The sequence below is a fragment of the Vipera ursinii genome (assembly GCF_947247035.1).
Source record: "Vipera ursinii genome assembly, chromosome: 2".
Taxonomy (NCBI): Eukaryota; Metazoa; Chordata; class Lepidosauria; order Squamata; family Viperidae; genus Vipera; species Vipera ursinii.
Window position 1 is genome coordinate 27,365,624 of NC_139513.1, and position 24,751 is coordinate 27,390,374.

General features: G+C 41.8%; 1 protein-coding gene and 1 long non-coding RNA gene across 3 annotated transcripts in view; both read left to right on the top strand.

Moving 5' to 3' along the window:
- LOC310636368 overlaps window positions 1–24,751 on the top strand; it is a 246,317-nt gene that overhangs the window by 207,285 nt on the left and 14,281 nt on the right. The window lies entirely within an intron of this gene.
- On the top strand, window positions 660–18,535 carry CCDC71 (coiled-coil domain containing 71). 2 transcript variants are annotated; one of them, XM_083356059.1, is made up of 2 exons: window positions 660–700; window positions 16,763–18,535. In XM_083356059.1, the coding sequence occupies exon 2, from the start codon at window positions 16,826–16,828 to the stop codon at window positions 18,017–18,019; it is 1,194 nt and encodes a 397-aa protein (XP_083212185.1). In that variant the 5' UTR covers window positions 660–700; window positions 16,763–16,825; the 3' UTR covers window positions 18,020–18,535. The 2 variants fall into 2 exon arrangements, with proteins under 2 accessions (XP_083212185.1, XP_083212184.1); XM_083356058.1 differs by lacking the exon at window positions 660–700 and adding an exon at window positions 14,333–14,428.

Below are 24,751 nucleotides of genomic sequence, written 5' to 3' on the forward strand. Positions count from 1 at the left end.
GAAGACACCATTGGAAGACCAGATTAGGGACAGACTGTCATGTAGATTCTATATGGTTGCTAGGAGTCAATGGCTTAATGGCATATCATCATCATCATCCAGAAGAGACTGTTGTGGGAGGTTGCCCACCATATGAATCCATATCTAGGTCAATCTGGAAAACCCACAGACCTTATCTAGTCTTCGTGGGTTGGAAGCTGCCAAGAAGGTATCAGGCGACCTAAAAGATGCTCTGGCAAATGAGTCTTTGCTTGGGAAAAGGAAGAGGGAAATTGTTAGGCTGCAGAACTTTTTGAGATGAGCGGAAGGTAAGAGACAGGTGCAAGACAGACCTCCAAGGATTGGTGGGCAGGGAAGGTGGACAGAAGATGGGCAATGGGGTGGGTGGCTGGGTGGGACTTGAGGGCTGCCAATGAGGCAGGGGCTTGGGGGCGGGGCTCTGAAAGGTGGGCGGGCCAACACGTAGGAAGGAAAGGGGCGGGGTCAAGAATAGGAGGGACTGAAGCTGCTCCTGTGGAGGTGCTGCCCAGGTGCTGAAGGGAGGAGGGGGACGAGGGGGGCCCCCCGAGGGGGGCAGTTAGGGCACTTTTCGTGCGGCCGGAAGCGGAAGTGGCCTCGCATTTCCGGCGCTCCGCGGGCGGGCGGCCATGTTGCAGGGGTGGATCGGCGCAACGGCTTTTGCTGGGTCCCGCGGTGGCCGGTAGGTTGCGGGCTGGCGCCGCCCGGGCGCCGTCAATCCCCGACGGGGGCGCTGCAGCTGGGACTCGGCTCGAGGCGTGGCGGCCTCGTGGGGGGGGCGCTCCTCGGCCTCGCCTTCTTTCCCCCTCCGGCTATGGGGTGCTCCTCCCTTTGCGCTCCCGCCGCTCCTCCCCCGCCTCTCCTCCCCGCCCTCTCCCGGCCGGTCTGCGGCTCGTCCCTGGCCGCCGCTTCCGCGGGATCTCCCCCGCCGACACACCCCTTCCCCAGCCCGGCCGCCTTCCCCGCCGCCGCCGCCGCCGCCGCCGCTCTTTTGCCTTGGCATCGTCGTCCCCTCGTCCTGCTCCTTCTCCCGGCTACTTTGGCTTAGTTTTCGGGGAGGAGGGAAGCCCCCAGCCCCGCGCCTGATCGTGGCGAGCTGATCAGCTGTCAGGACGGAGCTGTCATCCTCAAAAGAGCTGGACCTAGTTTGGGGAGATCCATCCTCTTGGCCAAGGCTGCGCCAATTCTGCTTCTGCCTTGGCCCTGCCTGGGTTGCTCTGTCTAGGCAGCTTTCTCAGAAAGAGGGAGGAAAAAAAAGTGGTGGTCACTGGGTTTTGGAGAAGGATTTTGACCACGGTTTTTGCCCCACCTTTGGGTGCACCTCTTGGATGAATTGATGTGAGTCCTTCCTATCTTGCTCCACACAAGTTTCATTGCCGCAAAGAATAAACAATAATCATGTCTCACAGGGGATACGGCTATATACATATATTTGGAATTAGACATGATTAGGGCAGAAATGCTTTTATTCTCAAGATTTTGCAGAGGTCAGATGCTATTTTGAAGGCCAATGCAATAATACATTCAGAAACAGTGGTTGCAACATTTCTAGGACTTCTTTGTGGACAATACATAATAAGGTTGCAGTTATTTGCTTATATATATTTCAGTGTCACAACAGAGATCCACCTACTGCAAAACTCTAGGAATGAATTAAATATATCTTTGCTTGGAGGTATTTGTTTTTCATTCAACAGGTCTGAAGTTAATTTGTGGTATACGTCTTTGAGAAAATATCCAAAGTAACTCTTAAATTTATTTTATCAAGCAAGCTTTCATCAGAAGGCAGATTATCCTCTTGTTATTGTACCGTAACTCTTAATTCATTTGGTTAATATGTCATCTTCTCTTTCAAAACCAACTGACATCTTTCACTGATGTGAAGATCCAAAACCATTTTTTTTACATTAAAAAATTGGTGGCTTTTATTTCTCTTTGGGGTTGTGACTATTGGCCACCCGTTTGTTATAAAGGATCATTTACTTCACATATTCACTATGGTTAATAATTAGTCTTGTACCCACCACTAAAAGAAGTGAAGCTAAACCAAAATAAGCTGAGAGTTTGGTTTTCTTGTTACCCAAGTTCTGGCACAACTACTCAAAGCCTAAAATAAACTAGTAAGTGAGCCATTTTGGTTGTAAGGAGGAGCTGGCTAGAACTTAAGATCTATTCACAAGCATACTGAATGTGTTGTGTGAGAACACTAAAGTTGTCTTGCATTGCAGCTTTATGCATATTTATTTGAAAGTTACTCTGCCTGTGTAAAGAAGAGCTTATTAACTGATAAGTGTTCACAATTGTGACAACTGGATGCATTGCTTTTGATTAACCATTATTTCCAGCAGGACTTTTGAGTGGTACTGCAATATTCGAGTTTGAATTTGATCCTAAATGAGTGGTGTTGAGAGGTGATTTAGTGTATGATAGATATAATTATTTGGGGTATGAGAGCGTTGGTTTTGAAAACCTTTTTATATCATCTGCTTTGCGCATCTTTGAAACAGTTATTTGAAATATTTTCTATTTTACAAATGTGTCCAGAGACTTGTGAGAGACTTGCTTAATTCATCTTTTCGTTTCATAGAAAAATTACAATATGATGTGCAAAAATCAAATGCTTACTAATGGACCAGCTGGCTTTGATATAGACTAGTACTGCATTTGGAAGAGGCACATTTGCTTTGGGTGCACAACAGTGTTGTGTCATTATTTTTCTCCTCCCTTAGTGACTGATCATCCTAATTACATGATCGGATTGTGTCATGCTGCAATGCTGAAACTCTGATATGTTTTCTGTCTCCATAACATACTATATTACGTGAGGAATGGAGAAAATGAACTGGGCTGAGTTATTGTTAAATCCAAATCTGGTCTCAATTGCCATGAGATTTAATAAAAAGTAGAGCTTGTGGGAATTGAAACCTTGTTGAATATTTAATCATTGCAATCAGTCATGTTTTGGCTAATCATATTTTGGCTAGATATTATATTTTGTTAGGTTTGGATGACATGGTGTGCCCAAATTAAACAAATCACATAATAGTTTAAATAATAAATGAACCAGCTATCTCTTTTGATTGTTATTCACAAACCCCTTGGCTTTTATCAAAATAGACTGATAATTTATATTATTTTTAACATGGTTTGTTTTAATCTTTTTTAACATAGACTGGTGGCAAATTGGGGCCTTATCCAATTTTCCATTCACTCTTGTCCAACTGTAGATCTGAATCCTTGTGCCTCTGTTCCATAGTCTACTTCACCCTTAATGGCTTATTGAATTAAGTTGCTGGGCCAACATGTATTCTCTTGTTTTGTGTCCTAGTGTTTCAGTTTTAAAATAAAAATATGTATCTAGAATTCCTCCATGTCTGTGCTGACCAATGACCAATTATTTGTTTGTTAAATGTTTATGACATAATACAAAATGTCATAAAACATTTCCTGTGGTCAACTGCTGATGCTGGACTGTGTTATACAGTTCAACATGTTCTACTATTTGGAAGTTGCATAGTTTTTGGAAGGTGAAATTTTACATTTATTTAATAGAGCATCATCTTTATTATTGTTTCATGAACTATAACTGAAGCCTGGCACTAAAACCTAGATTTAGAAGTCATAAGGTGTTTTAGTTTAAATTAAGCATTTCTTGCATCTCACGATAAGTTAACTATGAAGTATGAACATATTTAACTGTGAAAGGGTGTGATATTTCATATGCTTCAGATTTCTAAATATATCCTGGAATAATGATCTAAAAAGTGACCAAAATGAAGAAGTGTAATTTCATTTCTGCATTTAATTTAACCATATATTTGTTGGGAAGCGATTGCTACGTGTGAATTTAAAAATATACTTGTTAGCCTGAATTATTTTGAAAGCACTCCTACTCCTTGTTAAATATAATCTTCTAACTAGCTGTTGGACTCATATAGCCAAAAAGAACATATTTGTTGGTTTCAAATCACTCTTTGAGGTTCTGCATTGTGAAGATCTAAGACACAAATTTATCTGAAAAAGTTAAGAATGTTATTCGACCTCTAAAATGGCAGTGACCAAGTAGTATTTTATTTTTATTTTTATTTTAATTCCATTTATATCCCGCCCTTCTCCGAAGACTCAGGGCGGCTTACAAGCTTAGCAGTAGCCTTCATTCTATGTATATGCCTGCTTATTAGGGCTTTCACACACACACCCAAGCAGCATTATTACAGAGTCAGCTTAATTGCCCCCAACAATCTCGGTCCTCATTTTACCAACCTCGGAAGGATGGAAGGCTGAGTCAACCTATTTTGAATGTATGTGGATCAGTGTCAAGACTTAAAAGGTCTAACAAAGAGAAGAGAAATCAATGTGTTCCCTAAAGCTGAATGCATTCCAGAATCCTCTGCCATACATAAAAGCATTATTTTTTGGAGGCAGGTTTCTTTAGTAAGGTTTCCCAGAAGTTGTTCTTCCTATTGTTTGGAACCCACATGCAAATCCTTAAACGCCTGTACTGCTCACCAGATCTTCTTGCTGATTTAGAAGAAGGGAACCATCCAACTGTTTTGGAACTAGAGTGGTCATAATAGGTGGCCATGTTGATTGGCTTATTACAGGGGTCTTCAAACTTGGCCCTTTTATGATTCATGGACTCGGCATGCCTGGCTGAGGAATTCTGGGAATTGAAGTCCAGGAGTCATAAAAGGGCGGAGTTTGAAGGTCCCTGGCTTATTATAAAGCTTTTCACCCCAAAACCTGTAAAGAATACCAGTTGATTAATCCAACAGGTAAAATGGGAAACTTAATTGATACAATTTGTGAAATCCCTTACAAGGTAAGGAACATTATTTCCATTTATGAACCCTTTGTTCAGTGAGATTTCATGTAGGGCTTTCAAACAACTGAGGGGTCCTTGGTGCTCTCTGAGCTTGTTAGTTTTCTTGAAGAGGTTTTATTACCCAAATTTAGGTAACATCATTAGTGCTAGTGATGTTATCTAGGGATCTAGCACTGATGATGTTATCTAGTTTGGGTAATGAAACATCTGCAAGAAAACAAGCAAGCTCAGAGAACACCAAGGGCCCTTCATTTCAACCCTGAGCTACAAATATTCTCCTTTATTTCAAACCTCTGCTTCCACTCCTCTTCCACACCTTTTCCTGAGTTTGAGTGTTGGTACAGACATATTGTTTCTGAAAGAATAATAAACTACAGATTACAAGAAGACATTTGCTATGGTAACAAACATCTCCCAGGTATTGCAGAAGATGCTTAGATTCAACATTTGGTATATGAAGAGAGTTCTGTAGCTGTGAAAGAACAACAAATAGTGTGATTCCCACTGAAGACCACCTGCTGGGAGACCATGGTATTTCACATGGACTAATGTACTGAAGGGACGCGGTGGCTCAGTGGGCTAGGACGCTGAGCTTGTCGATCAGAAGGTCGGCAGTTTGGCGGGTCAAATCCCGAGTGCCGCGTAACAGAGTGAGCGCCTGTTACTCGTCCCAGCTTCTGCCAACCTAGCAGTTCGAAAGCACGTGAAAATGCAAGTAGAAAAATAGGGACCACTACGGTGGGAAGGTAACAGTGTTCCGTGTGCCTTTGGCGTCTAGTCATGCCGGCCACATGACCACGGAGACGTCCTCGGACAAGCGCTGGCTCTTCGGCTTTGAAACGGAGAGGAGCACCGGCCCCTAGAGTCGGAAACGACTAGCACGCATGTGCGGGGGAACTTTTACCTTTACCTAACGTACTGAATGTGTCCAGAATCCAGAATTCATGACTACTGTGGAATTGAAATCTGGCAAATTTTATAAAATACACTGTGACATAAACATTGTCAAGCCTTTTTATGACATAACACAAAATGTCATAAAACATTTCCTGTGGTCAGCTGCTGACGCTGGACTGTGCTATACAGCTCAACATGCGCTATGTCCAAGGCAAATAATCTCTGAATATCTCCCTGAATTTTTTAAGAGCTTTTCAAGTATGTCGGAAGCTTTGCCATTCTTGAAGGTGAAGAATCTGGTAAGCAGATATCTCTGAAATGATGAGCCAAGAGGTCATGGGTTGGCTAATATAGTTCTAATAATGAAGAAATGAAGCAATTCACATGGAAACTCAGCAGTCTTCTGATCTATAGTTTCTTTAATTCTTCTGTTTCCTGTTTGAAGATAGGGCAAATTTTGCCTCTTCCAGTCATCTGGCACTTAATCCATTATTTAGGATATCTCAAAACATAATACGTAAAACTTTGGCCAAAACATCATCTGTTTTTTTCCCCTCAGTACTGAGGGATGATACCAGTCTCAAACTTTAATGCTGCTTTTTCACCCTGCACCTCAGTTTTGTGGTAGAATATATGCTACCTTTGCCCAGAAGTTGGATCCAAAACAGTAATTAAGAAATCCTCTCGTTTTGTTATTTATGAAAACGTCATTTTTGTTGAGCAACTGGTATGCTCATTGTTTGCTTATTATTTTGATTAAACAATTTGTATTGCTCCCAGCGTCTTTTGACCAACTGAGTTAATCTGTATTTCTAACATCTTCCTCTCTGGAGAATCTCCCCGCTTTTCTGTGCAGCCATGTTAGCTTCTTCCTCTACCACAATTATTTTCCACTCACTGAGGTTGTTTGTAATGGTTTTTGTAATAATTCCTTTTTAGATCCATATCATGGGTCCATCTTTTCTCTTTCTCTTTCCTTTCTTTTCCATTCCATCTCCCTAACTCTCTATTGAAGGGAGGGAGGGATACAAAATGGCTGAAAGGGTCTCTGTTCTATCAACTTTTCTCTTTTGCCTCATCTCTCCTTCTCAGGAAGGAAATACATTGAGCAGCTCCTTCCCGTTAATTCCGGCTTGTGCGACAGATGAGAGACTCTGACAGCTTGAGCAATTTACTCTAAAATATGCATGATGATGAGGATGATACTTGTTTTTTAAGAAAAGAAAAACCAGCTCTGTAGCATCACCTTGTGGCATGTGACTGAAGAGCAGCAATCCCATCTTTTGAGGAATTGAAACAAAAGTTTCAGTCTTTAGGAATGATTTTTTTAAAAAACAAAACAGAGGAAATGAAAGTTTTCTTTTACGTTGGCTAGCCAAATGGACAAAGTCAGAAGTAAACTGCACAAGGATTACCATATCTCCAGTGTTGCAACATTTAAACCAGAATTTTGAAACCCTGACCAGGTTGTTTTTTTTTCCCCTCCTTCCTTTTACTCCAAATGGATGAAGGAAGGCTGCGCTCCTCACTCTTCTTCCCTTTCAAAGCTCTGCTTGCGTTTGCCTAATGGCTTTTGAATAACTTCTTCACAGCTATTCTCCTTTGACACAGTGGGATGCGCTAAGGCATTTCACACTGAAAAATTACACTGTCTCAAATACCTATCCCCAAAAGTGCTATGGGGACATAATTTGGCAGCTGGTTTCACTTCTGACCCCCCAGGTCTTAGTTCATTTCTACCAGGCAGCCATCTCCATTCCTCTAGGTCAGGGGTCTTGAAAGTTGGCCCTTTTATGACTTGTGGACTTCAACTCCCAGAATTCCTCAGCCAGGCAGCACTTCTGGTGTGGTGTTGGTTCACAGTAATGCTCGCCGCTAGACGTACCCAAGAACTTATGAAGCAATTCCATTGTGATTTTTTTTTAAAAAAAATGATATTCTAATTCTACATTTAAATGTTTAAAAAGCAACATGGAGGCTGAGTTAATCGATAATTCAATAACATACAAATATCTTTAGCAGTGCTTTTTTTCTATAAAAAAAAAGGTGCCGGAACTCTCATCTTGGCGGCCGCAGGAGGCGGGGTGGTGGTGGGGGCAGTGCTGCTGCAGTCACAGGTGCGAAGGGTGTTGGCGGCAGGCTTCCCTCCCTGGGGCCGGAGCCGGCGCGGCTGGTGCTGTGGGAGCAGCAGAGCCCACTCTATATGGCGGGGCTGTGCAATGTGGGCAGCGGAGGCTGTGCGGGCCAGGCAATGTTTTAATCTTATGATTTTAAAAATATATTTTTTCTATTGTAAGTTTCCCCAAACCTCGCCATGTGGATTGCATACAAATATTATATAATTGGTAAAATGAGGACCCAGATTGTTGGGGGCAATAAACTGACGTTGTAATAATGCCGCTTGGGTGTGTGTGTGAAAGCCCTAATAAGCAGGCATATACATAGAATGAAGGCTACTGCTAAGCTTGTAAGCCGCCCTGAGTCTTCGGAGAAGGGCGGGATATAAATGGAATTAAAATAAAAAAAATAAAATAAAGGTAGAACATATGTTAAATATACATCAAATGATAATATGCTTCCCTACAAAGTCAATTCTTGCTCAATGATAGACCAAGGAGTTAATTCGGAAAGGCAAGAGGAAAATCTAGAAGAGGTCTGTGCAGCTCTTCAACATCTTCATCAACGATTTGGATGAGGGGATAGATGGGGAACTCATCAAATTTGCAGACGACACCAAGCTGGCAGGAATAGCCAATACTCCAGAAGATAGGCTTAAGATACAGGAGGATCTGGACAGACTCAAACACTGGGCACTATTCTAACAAAATGAAATTCAATTGTGAAAAAGTAAGGTTCTACATTTAGGCAGGAAAAATCAAATGCACAGGTATAGTATAGGTGGTACCTTGCTCAATAGTAGTAACTATGAGAGAGATCTTGGAGTCCTAGTGGACAATCATTTCAATATGAGCCAGCAGTGTGCTGCAGCTGCCAAAAAAGCCAACACAGTGCTAGGCTGCATTAACAGGGATAGAATCAAGATCACGTGAAGTACTAATACCACTTTACAATGCTTTGGTAAGGCCACACCTGGAATATTGCATCCAGTTTTGGTCACCACAATGTAAAAAAGATGTCGAGACTCTAGAAAGAGTACAGAGAAGAGCAACAAAGATGATCAGGGGACTGGAGGCTGGAATTGGGTATGTGTAGTTTAATGAAGAGAAGGACGAGGGGTGACATGACAGTAGTGTTCCAATATCTCGGGCTGCCACAAAGAAGAGAGAGCCAAGCTATTCTCCAAAGCACCTGAAAGCAGGACAAGAAGCAATGGATGGAAACTAGTCAAGGAGAGAAGCAACCTAGAACTAAGGGGAAATTTCCTGACAGAACAACTAACCAGTGGAACAACCTGCCTCCAGAAGTGGTGAATGCTCCAACACTGGAAGTTTTTAAGAAGAGACTGGCCAGCCATTTGTCTGAAATGGTATAGGGTTTCCTGCCTGAGCAAGGGGGTTGGACAAGATGACCTCCAAGGTCCCTTCTAACTTCTTGTTGTTGTTATTATTATTATTATTTTATTATTATTATTTTATTATTATTATCTTGTAGAAAGGAAAGGCCCACACTGATAAATTAAAAATCTTTGTGGTCTGCAAAGGAATGCTGGTGGGCTAATCAATGTTTTGGTGACTAGAGGAGCATCTACAGTGTTGGAGCTTGTGGTCATGGTAAGCCATGGAGGCACTAGGCAACATGACTTTCAGGGCAGTGGTGGTGATTTTATTACTTTAAAAAAAGTCTGTGCTCTGTCCAAGGGTGCTTGGTAGGCTGCATGTACAGGCCTGGTCTAGAATTTATTTTGGAGCATTCAACTATCTAGAGCAGGCATGTCAAACTCATTTTGTTTGAGGCAACTTTTTATAAAAGAATTGCCATTAATTTGTTTTAATAAAATAATTTAAATCAATTTTTCACTTGATTTCAAATTAAATGAATGAGGTTTTTTTAGTACAATTGCCAAATGCAATAAACTGGTTTTAGGTATATGTTACTGGAAGGAAAAAGCAATCCCTGTTGCATTACTGATCCCAGAGAAACATTTGCATGTATGCAGGTATCCTTAGGGTGCCATAGTTATGGATGAGAAATATTGGTTGCAAAATTGGCATTTCTGGATGTAATACAGATATTTTGGACTTATTTTTATTTCTTTGCATGTTTGATATTTTTAAAAAGGCATATGCTACTGACTACGCTTATGCACATATGTAACATGATCACTGCTTGTCCAAAATTTTACTATACAGATAATACCCCCAGAAATTATTTTAGCCTTTTTAATAAATGTTGTTATTGATGTTAAGCTCACCAGGGAAAACATCATATATTGTTATGTATATACTAGGTTAATTATTTAAATACTGAAGTGCAACATAACTAGATTCTAAATAATCTATTTTTCAAAACACACAACAGTCCAAACAGTAAAAGTAAAGTCCAAATTAAGAATATTTCATTCTTAAGAATTGTTTAGATTCAAAATAGTTTTCAAGAGTATACAAAAGATACTATTTTTTTCTAGAATCAGCTAAATTAGACATATTACATTGAGAAAAATGTTTCTCATTTCTTTCCTGTTACCTTTGATTTCATTGCAGAGATGTTAACATAAGAAATAGATTATTTTGTTATCTAATTTTACCTTCCAAAAGACAGAAGCAGATGAAAAATGTGAGGTTCTTTCCTGTTGGCTTTTCTGAATTAGCTGTTTTAGATTCTAAAAGTTTAGTTCCTAAAGAAGTAATCCTGTAAATAATTTTAATGTCCTCCTCTAGTGCAGGCTCTTTTATGACTCAAGGACTTCAACTCCCGGAATTCCTGAGCCAGCATGGCTCAGCTTGGAAACCTCTCCCTTTCCCCTCATCATGGCTGGCTCAGGATTTCTGGGAGTTGAAGTCATAAAAAAGAGCCAAGATTGTTAGCCCTGCAATAGGCTTAGGAAAACCAATAAGGGAGCTGGGTTGTTTTTGGTTTTGTTTTTTTTTGCAAAAAAAAAAAGGTTCTGGAATGCTGTTCTATGAGAAAAAAAGCCCTGATCTTTAGTACAAGTCTCAAACTACTACATTAAGTATTTCCTTTTTTTCCCCCTTAGTATTTATTGTCTCATGTTTAAACTAATGCAATTCTTATTATATCAAATAAAAATAACTTTCGTACATTTATCAATAATTTTTAGTTTATACATATCCTGGTTATTTTAACATTCAATCTCTATAAACAATCAATGTCCAAATTAGTTTTTCCCAATTTTTAGTTTCCCATTAATATTTAAGTTTAACATTTAATATTTATAATTTCCAATTTTTAAATGACCACAATTCTCTTTATCACAATTCTTCACAAAATCTAATATTCAGAATACATGTCATCTATTTAAATATATTCTATTTCTCACCATCTTACATAAACTAATTAATAATACAGTATAACATTCTTATTTTCTATTAATTCCCAAGTGTCTTAAATTTAGTAACCAAAATTTTCTCTTATTTCAACATTAAATACTTCTCTTTTTCTCTTGATGTCTACTATCTCATGTTTAAGCTAGTAATTTTTATTATAACAGCTAAGTAAAAACATATTAATTACATTTGTCAACAGACTTTTATCATATATATTAATTACTTTTACATTCAACCTTTATAAACAAATCAATATTCGAGTTTAACTTTTAATATTTATACTTCCAAGTTTTAAATGACCAAAGTTTTCTTTATCTCAGCTTATATAACAAAATCTAGTATTCAAAGTACTTGTCTATTTGAGTATGTTTTATTTTAATTCTCACTAATAAGTCAAAACCCCAATTTTCTTCAGCCTTATTCTAGCTTTCTTTCTTTGCCAGCTCACCTTTCATGTCCATGCTTTTAAGTTGTCCAATAGATCTCCCTGTGTTATTATATATTTTGTTTGAAGTAGAAAAGGCCATCTGGTCACCATTTTTTTTGGAAGGACTAACAAATCGTCTCTCTATTTTTCCATCTCGACGTAGGTGTCTTGAAATGTTTATCTTCCCTTCAGTCTGTTCTTCTTGATCTTCAGATTTCTTCTGGTTTATATAGAAAGTCTTTTCCTTTTTGCATGTTGTCAGTCTGTTTTCTGGGTTTTCCATTAACTGTGTTTGTTGATCAATTGAATCTTCTATTGTAGTATTTAATTGTTCCACTTTTTCTGTTCTGTGTAGTTGATTCTTTAGTTGTAATCAAAGTTTGGGTTCCTATATCTGGGCTGACATCTTGTTCTTTACTGTAGCTTCTTATTTCATTAGTAGCTGTAAGAATAGTTTCATAAATTGCTTCAACATAAAGAGAATCTGTTCCTGATCTTCATCCATGTTCTCTTATTAGAATGTTAAGTTAGAAGCTTTACAATCAGAGAATGAAAATAATTGTAATATAAGGTTTAGCCACAAGATGTCGCCCATACCATTTAGGGTTGGGTTTGGTTTTTTTTAAATCTGAAATTTTTATAATCCTTTTTCCGATTTTATTTCTTTTTTATAGGTAGAAATCCAAATCTTCAATAAGAATAAACAATCTTTTAGTCCACAAATTTTAGAAGGATAAAGATCCAGTTAGAATCAGGTTATTCTTGCAATGTTTTAAATTCCCCTGGATAGTCAGTCGCCGCTGTTTTGGAGGGTGGGATAGAATCTCCTTTCCCTCTCTCACAGGAGAGAAAATACTTTGGGCAGCTTATACAGGTGGAAAAAATAAGTAGGATTGAAGAGAGGTAGATCTCACCCAGTCTCATCCGCGCTGCTTTCTAGGTGCCTGGTGGTAAATTTGACTGGCTGTCAGCAGCCTTGTGATGGGCCATGTTTCTATGGCCGGTCTTCCATTCACTAGTTTGGAGGGCTACCCCAGATCATGCGGAAGGGCTACCGCCCTCCCGTGATCAAGTGGGGATCCTCTCCTTGTTGGTCGCCTCTACAGGGCAACTTTCGACCCTTTCCAGGGTCCCCCCAGCAATGTGAAATCGGACATGGAAGACGGAGCTCACCTTCCAAACGTCCGCGGCGGCCGCATCAGCAAACCAGAAGTCCCATTGTGATGTTTTTGATCAACCTCACCCCTATAGCCCGGATTTATTTATTTATTTATTTATTTAATTAAATTTTTATACCGCCCTTCTCCCGAAGGACTCAGGGCGGTGAACATGGCATATCTTAAAACTACAAAAATACAAAAGTTAAAAAAGAATTAAATTATTGCCCACAATAAAAAACAATAAAATATATATATAAGTATTAAAACCCTAAGTAATTCCCCATCAGGCCAGGCCAGCTTGTTCAAATAAATGGGCCGGAAGGAGCGGAGATCCGGTGCCATCCGGAGCTCAACCGGCAGCTGATTCCACAAAGCCGGAGCGCCCACAGAGAAGGCCCTCCTCCTAGGGGCCACCAGCCGACATTCTCTGACTGGAGGCACCCTGAGGAGGCCCTCTCTGTGGGAACGCACGGGGCGGAGGGGAGTCGACGCCGGTAGCAGGTGGTCCCCGAGGTATTCCGGACCCATGCCATGTAAGGACTTAAAAAACATCACTAAGACCTTGAACCTCACCCGGAAGTCAACTGGTAACCAATGCAGCTCGCGGAGCAAAGGTGTAACATGGGAGTACCGGGAAACTCCCAAGACAACTCTCGCGGCCGCATTCTGTACCAGTTGGAGCCTCCGAGTGGTCTTCAAGGGAAGCCCCATGTAGAGAGCATTGCAATAGTCAAGACGAGAGGTCACGAGCGCATGAGTGACTGTACACAGGGCATCCCGGTCTAGATAGGGCCGCAACTGCCGCACCAGGCGAACCTGTGCGAAAGCCCCCCTAGTCACGGCTACTACATGATCTTCTAAGGTAAGCCGTGCATCTAGGAGGACTCCCAAGTTGCGAGCCCTATCTACAGGGGGTAAAGACTCACCCCCCATAGAAAGTGATGGAACATTTTGAATGTCCCGGGATGCCGGAATGTACAGCCACTCAGTCTTGTCAGGGTTGAGTTGAAGTCTGTTCCTCCCCATCCACCAAGCGACTACTACGAAGGATTTTAAACCTTGTAAGATTTTATGATGTGCTTCAATTTGAATGACGATTTATGTCGAAATGTAATGTAATGTTGTAGTTTTCTAATGTGTATATTGAAAACCAAACGGAGGCTTATTTTCAAATTGCCCTTGTATCTTTTGACAATTCCAGTTTCCTTCTTCCACGTATTCTTTCTTTAATCTTCACTCAGGTGCTTTCCCCACAATTTCCTTTCTTTAGGCTTGGCCACAAAAGCTTTAATTGCTCAAGAGTGGGACAGGGAAAGATCTGCTAGGCATGCCTAGGAAAGTGTCTTTCTGTCCTTCACCTTCCTCGGACTTCATACTGAACACAAATCCAGTTCTATCCAATGCGTACCTCCATTCCGTTCATTGCAAGTACGAGTCAGTGAAGGTTCGTCTGTTCCTATCTATACCAGTTGCAACCATTGTGGATACTCCTGCCTGTGTACTCAGGCACTAAGGACTCTTCGACTCGTTTCAGTTAATGCAGGAGAAGGAAGTGCCTGATGGGATCTGGTCGTTCACTACAGAAAGTTGCTTGGGTGAGGAGCTGTAAGATGGTTCCAGCGCTGTAGAATTTATGGTGTGTATTCTGCTTCTCATTCATTGGGCTTTTTCCAAATAGCAAAGAATCCTCTCCTCTGTATAGAATATTGCTTCCTCACTTGGCTGCTTTGTTGGTCCTCTTATGTGAGCTGAAATATGGCTGCTCAGTGCTCTAATCTTATAATTTTCTTCAAGCACTGCTACACACTCTAAATCGCTGTAGCATAAGCTAAATTGTTTTGGAGCAGGACTACAAAAAAACAAAAACAAACTGCAAGCTTTTTGTTTTTCTTAAATCATGATCACAGCATGGTTCTGTTCTGCTCTCAGGGTCTCCAGTTAAGTACCAACTCTCATTTCCGAGGAAAATATTGTATGGACTCAGCCACAAAGCCATTGGTGGGTGAGTCCATAACAATATTCTCCATTTGGTGGGAATGATATAGGCCAGGGTCTCCTGCTTGAGCAGGGGGTTGAATTGGAGGCCTCCAAAATCCCTCCCAACTCTTGTTATTTTGTTAAGCTCCATTGGCAAATTCATCCATGTTTTCCCTGTTCACTCTCTTAGTGAGCCATGAGCTGGTAGGTGCAATGTGTCATCCAGCATCATGGAGTGAGGGAGATGTCTCCACTCCTGGAGGATAGTTTTTGTCACTTGAAAACATACCACAAAGAAAGGTATAGAAGATGCATAAAAAGGTAAAAGTTCCCCCGCACATGCATGCTAGTCGTTTCCAACACTAGGGGCCGGTGCTTATCTCCGTTTCAAAGCCGAAGAGCCAGCGCTTGTCCGAGGACGTCTCCGTGACTAGACACCAAAGGCGCACGGATCGCTGTTACCTTCCCACCGTAGTGGTCCCTATTTTTCTACTTGCATTTTTACGTGCTTTCGAACTGCTAGGTTGGCAGAAGCTGGGACGAGTAACAGGCGCTCACTCTGTTACGCGGCACCCGGGATTCAACCTGCCAAACTGCCGACCTTCTGATCGACAAGCTCAGTGTCCTAACCCACTCAGCTATTTAAGTTAGGGTAGCCTGTCTTCCAGTACTTTAACATAAGTTCCATGAAATATTGGAATGTTGCTGATTAAGGAATTTATTTTGCTATTGTCTGCAGCTAGCAGATCACAGCTCACTGACAGAGCACATATTTTGCATGCTGAAGGCATACAGTTCAGTCCTTGAAGTTTCAAGGACAAGATGAGGAGAAAGGTGTGGGAGTTCATCTGAAATTGATTGTCATATATCAACCTCCCTTATCTGGTGTTCTCTATATAAGTTCAGAGATCAGTTTCCAAAATTTCTATCCAAAAATGGCAATTATCTTGGCACATGGATATTATAATCTAAAAATGTCTAGTATCCAAGTTATTGTAATGTTCTTGTGAAACATTGTAAACCTGTACTGTAATAACATGTTTTGGCAATGCCTCTAGGCTTGGAAAGGAAATTGTTTGTGCTAATGGCCTGAGTTTGGAGTTACTGTACAGTATATGCAAATGACTTAAGTTTCTTGGAGCGATTATGTAATTTTTGTTTCTGTCTACCTTATTGAAAATGCAGAGTGTTTAGCTTTGTGGAGCAAGTGTCCTTCAAAATACAAGGACATCAGAAAAACAACAGTCCCGGAAGGTTATGTGAACGTAGAACAATTGAGCCAACACTGAGGGATGATATGAATTTATCAGAAAGTGTTTTAGTTAATTCCGAGAGCCATTATTTAAAGATTTCCAGAAAACTACACTACTGTTTGGGAGAAATACAAAATGAAGGCCCCTGTTAAAGAATTGAACTATCATTATTAGAACAAGAATTGACTTCATCTGATCACACTTAAATGTCCATGTTATTTAAGGGAGCCTTTGTGCAGTTGAGCATCTTTGTTTGAAATTGCAATAAATAAATGAAACGCCTATTTATATACAATCTGTATTGCTGTAGTAACGTATTCTAAAAGCCTGCAAATTTTGGCAGGCAAAAATGATAGGGAGAAAATTCCATAGCTGCCATGGGAGAGGAAGGAAAAGGGCCCTCCTTTACATGACAACCTTCTGAATATATTGGATAGACCCTGCTAGGGAATTCATAAATGAATCGGATGCTTAAAGACAGGCAGGCAGTTAAGTAGTTTTGTCTTGGGATGTGTAGGTAAACGCCGTAATTTATAACGGAAACCCAGAAATCAATTAAATTTTAAAAAAAACCTACGTAGAGGAGAAGAGGCCTAATAGTATATGTAAAGTTTGGTTCCAACGAAAAAAGTGTATTTAAAAAGTTTACAGTTCTCATCGCCTCCTAAAATCTTCAAAGTAAACGTTTCTTGGGTTGTAAGTTAATTACTTTTTTTTTTTTACTTTTTTTCCCCTTTAAGGTGACCTGTGCTGGTTTCCCAGTGGGGTTTGGATCTACTAGAAGCTCCTGCCAGCCTAATGCCATGAATGTTGAAGCGGACAATGTGGAAGAGAAAGCTGTCCATTCCTGGTCAAGGATCTCCTCTGCAGGACAGAAAGCCTTGGAAGAAGCCCTCCGGGTGTTTAACCCCATGTCCAAGGACCTGTCTGACACGGAGACCCAGTTAGTAGCTTTTCTCCAAGGCCTTAAAGAAGAAGGCTACCAACCCACCATCCTAAGGAGCAAAGACGTGTATGGTTATAGTTCCTGCACTGCCAATGCACCTGGCCAAACAAAAGGCAATATTCAAGAAACAGCTGTTCCTATTTCAGAGTCTGCCAAGGCTCCAGCAAGGAACATAGTAACCATAGAAAAAGTACCTGCCCCCTTGGCAAGTATTACCGTGAGCTCTTCTAATGAATCCGCCAAGCCGATGTCAAAGAGCAGTAACTCCACAAACCTCCTGTTGAACTCATTGAAACGGACACGTTCGGGCACATCAAAAGCCTCGGCAATGAGCTTCCCTGCTAATATGTACCCTGGCGTCTATCCGGCCATGAGGCTCTCTGTAGTGCTGGAAGCCTTAGTCCCTCTGAAAGCCACTGCCTCTTGTCTGGAATCAAAATGCAAACAAGGGCACCTGGGGATCTCTCCTTCGGACCTTAAGCATCTCAAAGCATCCACTGCATCTATGCAGTCGTCAGCAGGGAAGGCCGCTAAGATGTCGTCTAATCAGTTGGACCCCAAAGGATATAGGCATTTGCCGGTAATAACAAAAGTGCCGGACTCCACTGCTCTCACGATGAGCCTTATAAAAGGACCAAAGGGTGGGGTGCTTCAGGAAAGAAATGCTTGCAAAGCATCGGGAATCCTGAATGGCCGGATTTCTGGGAGCAACTCCCAGAGCTGTAGCACGGGGGCCTCCAGAATTAAGGAGCCGTCGGCGGCCAAAACTGAACGGGAAAGCGGGGACGGCCATCAGCAGGCAGCTGGGGAGAAAAGAAGGCGAGCAGACGAAGGAAAAGAATTGCCGTGTAGAAAGACGCCCAGTTCTGTTCCGTCACCGAATAAACCAGAACCGGCTTCGAAAACGTTAAACCTGCTGAAATTCCAGGCCATCAAAGTGGACAACTCTTCAGACGATGAATTGAGGAGGAGAGCACAACAGATCCTTAAGGTTAACCTGTCCCCTGTGATCAGAATTCGGCCATTGCCTCAGTCTCTCAGCATCCCTTGAGTCGTTCAGTTGCGTTGGAGCTCCAGGGCCACCACGTGAGGATGATCAAATCAGCATCAAGTCTCTCGGACTGGGTGAGGGCCTACACGTCTGTACTGCTCAGGCGGCTGATCCTCAGGTCCTGGCTGGCATTTGGGGGAAATTCTGCAGAGCTGAGCAACAAATGGATTACAAAATCATGTTTAGAAGGAGAGGAGGAGATCTTTTAAGGCCCCATTGAGAAGAATAGAGACCCATCACTGGCTTTCCTCTGGGACGCTTTTCTACACGTACTTTTGTAAACATGGCAGAGTGCACATCTGGGATGCGGTGGCACTTGGGCTGTTCCCGTACTGTGATATTTCTGGTTACTTTTATCTTTCGATCTGTAAATCTACTTGGCTTTATTTTGATCCTGTTTTATATACTTACGAAATATAAATATCTATTGACTCATACATATGCATTGCCCGAGGGCTGTCAGAATGTGATCCCTTAATTCTTTCTTTTTTTCCAAGAACTGGGTTCAGATGTTTCCCCCCCACACACAGCTTTTTCTCTCCCCCCCCCATTACTTGTTGAAAAACACAACAAAGGCCTTTGCTGGTCTCCAGCACTGCCTCTCTTTTTTTCTCTAAAACCCAGTGGCTTGCTGTCATCCAGTCTCCTCTGGTCCTGTTTATTCCCATTATTGTCACATCTTAGCTGAGCGTAGTGAAAAAGTACATGAAAGCTGGAGGAGTATTCCACATCCACCGGAAGGGAGAGCTGAGAGAGACATCCTTCCTCTAGTGCAGTTGTTCTCTTTCGGTAGAGAGCGAGAGCGAGGGAGAAAGATAGTTTCATATCCCAAGCACGGAGGCGTTGCTGCTTGGTTTAGAGAAGGCAGGTCTAATCCCCAAAGGCATCCCAGGTAATCGTAAGAATGTTGTCCAAGTGGCTATTGCCACATTGGTGCCACAGAGGCAGGAAATTCCTCTTCCGGATATACTTTTTTGAAGACCCGGGTGCCTCTTTATACGGGCGTTTACCTGGGTGGGCATTGTCTGCCAATCAATGTCCCGTATTCTTCTAGGTATTGGTCTCCCCCCGTGGGGGATCGTTAAGGAACCCAGCGAGATTGTTAACGTTGTGTCCCTCTTGTTATTTTCCTTTTGTTTAAATGAATCCCCGGCTGCTTTTGAGCCCTAAGAACTTGGTAAAATTGGCAAAGAAGATTTTCTAGCGCAATTGCTGCGAGCGTTTCTGGAGTCAGACATTTCAGCGAATCTGGCTTGCGGGGGGCGTTGGGCTCTTGAATGTATCAGCTGCATCTGAACAGGCTGTGTTATATCTCCTTTTTGCACAAGCGGGAGGTTTTAGGGCTAGATGTAGAGATGGTTGGGTGTGATTTTTTTTTTTGTGTGTCCAGTGTTGCAGATGTGGAGCTAAACTATAGTAGAAATTTTGAGCCTAAAATCATTGCAGGTTCAGAAAGCTATACTGCCAGTTCTTTCAGTATTTCAGAAGTGTAATTTTACATTTGCTTTGTGCCACATCTACTCTTATTTTACCACCATGATTCTTCCCCCCCTCCTTAAAACTCGGAACAATGGCAGTAAGAGTTCAGTGAAAGCATTGAGATCAGCGTGGGAGGTTCTGTTTTCCTTCAAAGTTGTGATATTCAGATTACTCAAAACCACAACAATAAAAACTGATTCGGTTTTTTTCATGTAGCCCCGCTGTTGGGAGGCACGGTGGGTACTTTCTCTGCCGCTTGCTTCTCAGTGCAGTTTCAGCTTGTTCTGTTGACTGATTTTAAATTCAGTTGTAAAATACTGATTGGGCTTTACCGTTTAGGCCAGCCAAAGGCCAATAACCACATTCCAACTTATGCAAAATAAGGCAATGGATTTGAGGAGTAGAAATCAGACTTGTGCCATTGCAAACGTCAGACGGCGATTGGCGATGTTTTTAAGCATTACCCCCCATAGACGGTATTGAAAATTTCTCCCTCACGTGCTAATTTTCTGTATGCATGAGGAAATTTTGTTGTAGAGATGTATTCGGAAATTCTACCATTACATAAATATGTAAGAAACCAGGACTCTAGTGATTTAATAAGTACATTTCTAACCCTCAAAGACACTACTTGTTCTGTGCCGCTTGGGATTAGACTACCATGCTGTCTTCATTATGTGGGAATTCATGAAAGGAAGATCTTTGCTTGGCAGACCTCCCATAAGTAGTTTGTTTTGGGCAAGGATAAGCAGCCTTGGCTCTTTTATGACTCGTGGACTTCAATTCCCAGAATTCCTGAGCCAGCATGGCTGGCTCAGGAATTCTGAGAGTTGAAGTCCACGAGTCATAAAAGAACCAGGGTTGCCTACCCCTGGTTTCGGGGAACAAACCTCAATTAGATCAACCCATCACTGGGTTTCTGGAGGCTCCCTTGAACAGTGATAGACAGGTTGTGCTTCATGGAGGATATCTGGTTAATTTGTTAAGTTTCAAGGCTTCATAAGATGGGTGGGGTGGGGGGAAGCCTCCTCTGAGACCTCCATAGATGTTTTGATGACATTTCTACCTGCAACACGACTTTGGAAAATCTGCTCTCAGCTGAGCCACTGTTGAGACAATCTTTGCTTACATTGCAGAGAACCTTAATTAGCTACCTGGCATCTTTCCTCGGATCCCGAACTTTTACTCTCCCTATTTGTGCTAAGGAAAAAAGGCAAGGAGAAACCTCAGTCTGTTCTGCTTGGGTCTCTGCAACCCTGACTGGATTTCCAAGTGTTATTCCCAGATGCTTCTGGAATTAATTCTTTTCTGAATTATAATAGCCCTAGTTTTCTGTGAACCTTTCTGTTTGGGATATTTATTATCCAAATATAGTAGCTACAGCTCCCCCCCCACACACAGACACACACACACCATTTTGTTTAGCTCTTTCCATACTACCCTTTAAACTTCCTTTGTGATACCACATGCACATACAAAATATCTGTAAAGCTAAAGGTACATTGGCATAACATCAGGGTGGAAAGAAAGAGACTGTTCTTTTATTCTAGGTAGCATAGTTGTCAAAAAAAGAAAAACCCTTGGAATCAGAGTAACAGTTTTAACCTTCCTCCCTCCCTCCCTTTCCAGTGCTGTAAAAGATTTGTGTCACTTTTTGCAGGGGGTTCCTGTAGAATTTTTACTTGTGTCACAAAACGGTATGCCTGTGATTTCTGCGATTGGTTTTCATGCCTGATAATGACCAATATAGGTGCTAATGTGTCTCCTGCCAATATTTCTGAACTGCCTTTTACAAGAAGTCAGACTGCTTTAAAAACTCAAGTATTGTCAATAGTGGCTTGCTGCTAAGCTGGCCAGCCTCATACTGTAAAATGTTTAATATTTCTTAAAAGATTACACTCAATGAAGATCCCAAGTACTATGGTTGCATTTGCAATGGAGATTGTAAGGTGTGTGTGTGTGTGTGTGTAAAAAAAAAACTTGTCTTAGTCTCTGCGTTTGCAAAAGGATGCCTTCCAAACCACTGGAAGAAATAAGGAATAGAGAGCATTGCGGGGGGGAAGCGTTTGGGCTTTTGAGGTGAGAGTAAGCGGCGAACGCATTTTTAGAGGAATGCTCCACCCTCAAGAAAAAAAGGTGATCTAGCAATGCAGGTAATACCTTTCATAGATCAATTAAGACCACTGCTGATTTTTTTTTCGCTTTTATGTTGCCAGCTGGAGAATGTGCACTGGGGGAATTGCTCTGTCTACAGCAGGGGTATCAAACCCGATTGCATCGCGGACCATATTGCGATGTATCGGGACTTTTTTTTTTTTGCCTTTGCGGGGCCAGGGTGGGTGTGGCCTGCGCGGGCCGCATCCAGCCCGCGGGCCCGCGTGTTTAACATGCCTGGTCTACACTATCTCTGAAAGTCGAGTTCTAATAGCCTGGCATTGGTGTGTCGATGTGAGACTTGAAGCGTTGATCAAACTGCACGAATGATGAGATATTTGGGGGGGGGGGGCTTTTGAAATTGCAGGAGATTAGAAGTTGTTCTGGTTTCCTTGTAGAGAAGATCTTTTTTTTTTTTTGCCAGATGGAGATTGCTAATTAACCCCTACGTGGAAGAGATTGGATCTACACAACAAATTGCTGCTAAGTCACTGATTCAAGGTTGAGGCCTCTAGTCTAGACCATATTCACTGGAGGCTTCGTTGTTTGGCTGTTAGCGTGCAGGGTTGTAGTAATTAGCAATCCCAGAAGACCATTGAGCTGGCTTTTGTCAGTCCAAGGCTGTTCTGCCTTGGAGGCAGGGTACTTCATGAGAGTGTTTTCTTTGTTTCCAGCAATTGGTTTAACAGGGAATGAAATTGTGCCATTACTCACTTGATTCCTAGACTTGTCTCTTTCTGGACGAAGTAATTTAAGCCTTGACTGATGGAGGGAAGGTAATTTTGATAACAGCGTTCTCCATTTTTATTTCTCAATGTTGATCTGCAAAGATAACAGCACCAGGCCAAAAAAAAAACCACCCCTCAACAACCTGGGTTTCGAGAAGGGTGACTCTGAAAAAGTATTCTTTGAACTCGTTGTGGTTAGGCATCCTGATCCCAGAAGACGCTGGCATCACAGTGGTTAAACCTGTAAAGAAACATCTAAAGCTAAAACCTAGACAGTTTTTGTGCCTTTACAGTTTTTCTTATCTTTTTATGCAGCCATTTCCCAGTTGATGGTTAAACGGTCCGTACAATTAGCAGAAATCGCCTTTCAAAGTGGGTTGTTGCACTGTCTTGAATCGGAAGAATGGCTTAGATCTTAGGGGTCCTTCAGCTGAAATGGAGGTGAAAGTTGTGACGCCTCAGTCGCTGGCAGCTTTAGTAGCAATTTAAGTACAAGGCAGAGGTTGTTGTGTCTTGCCTTGTCTTCGGATGCTTTAACATTGTTTTCCATTTGCTATATAAGAATTTTATAAGAGAGAAAGTGCTTTGTGTTAAATGCTGGTGCACAGTGCCAATTGTTTAAAGACCAGCTTTCGTGTAGTAAGGAAAGTGACTCTTCAGATGGGCACGCAGCCTCTGCCGATCACTTTCCAGAGATACTTGGAAGGATCACCCTAAAGCACTCAGCTTTTCTGCCCGATTATTGCTTCATTTATCCTTATTTCCTGTCATTTGTTCTTCAAACAGGTCTTTTTCTGCCTTGTGTCCTTTTAATTGCAGGTTCAGCAGCCATTCCTTCACAGCCCTCGTGGATTCGGTCTCCAGCATTCCAAAAAAGACCTTAGGATGGGGCGGGGGGGGGGAAAGGAAAGAAATGTTTTGTTTGAAACTACAGAGACCCACTCCCGCAACACACAGTACTGATGTAGAATAGATCAGCAGTGGAACTGGTGATCAAGCTACTTCATCTGTCTGTAAACATCTTAAGCAGGAAGGATACCTGTAGCTACAAATGGGTCATCTGACATGGCTACCTGAGTTCCATTTTTGGATCCTAATCAGTAGTTCATACAGACCATAGGACTTCCTTTTTGCTAATCAAACGAACAAAAAAGGAATTCCTTGGAAAAGCTTTTTGAGTCATAGTCCTCGATTTAACGGCCACAACTGAGCCCAAAATTTCCTTTGCTAAGGGAGACAATGGTTTAAGTGAGTTTTGCCCCATTTTACGACTTCTCTTGCCCCAGTTGTTAAACAGTCACTGCAGTTGTTAAGTTGTTAAGTGAATCTGGCTTCCCCCATTGATTTTGCTTGTCAGAAGGCCACAAAAGGTGAGCACATGACACCCCCCCCCGGGTCACGGCAACCGTCATAAATAAATGTCGGTTGCCAAGCATCCAAATTATGACCACAGGAATACTCCGATGGTTATATGTGTGAAAAACACTCATTCTTCTCTGTGCCATTTTAACTGAATGGTCACTATACGAGTGGTTGTAAATTGAGGACTACCTGTACATCGTAATTGAAATACTCGCCAATTTAGAGATAAGAATTTAGAGATTTAAAGTAAGTGCCTTGCGATAGGCAATTGTACCTGGAGACGAGACTTTAGGCTAGGCAACTTAAGTTTGTGCCACTTTGGCTCTTCTCTATTTAACGTGACTTATAAATCCATAACCAGGAAACATCTCAGCAGCTTCAAAGTTGCTATGTTCCTTTAATAAGGAATTACACATTTTGTTGCCTCCCGGTTGTCCATTAACAGATGCATTGACATCCTTCTTGGTTTGTGCTCTGTTTGCTGGTTGGTAATACTGTATGTAGCCTCTGGATATGATAAATGTGAAGAAGTGCTGCTTCTGTGAAAAAGGGGGTTGTAGGAAGATACAGAATAGGAGAAAAACAGTCACAAGATAGATGATTGCCCTGGGCAAACTGGTGATGTTTCGGACTATTAACGGTTGCTATCTCGAGCCAGCATGGGCAAGGGAAAATAACAAGAGTTGCAGCCCAACACATCTGAGGAGTAGCAGAGGCTGAACTATAGATAAATGCGATTGCCTAATCCTTCTCCCTTAATTAGCTTTTTGTGGCACTTTCTGGGAAGAGCGTAAACTTAAAAGAGTTTTCTCCTTTATTGAGAAGACCCGTGATTTTCAGTAAAAAGGCAGGAGCTGCAGACTTAACAAGACATGGGAATGACTGACAGGCTGAGCTTCTTTTGACTTGGTTTGAAATACATTTCCACTGTCTCTATGTTGATTCCAGAACTAAGGTCTGCTCAGGTGCTTCTCCTGGGGGGGCATGTCTAGTTGGAATATATGACAAC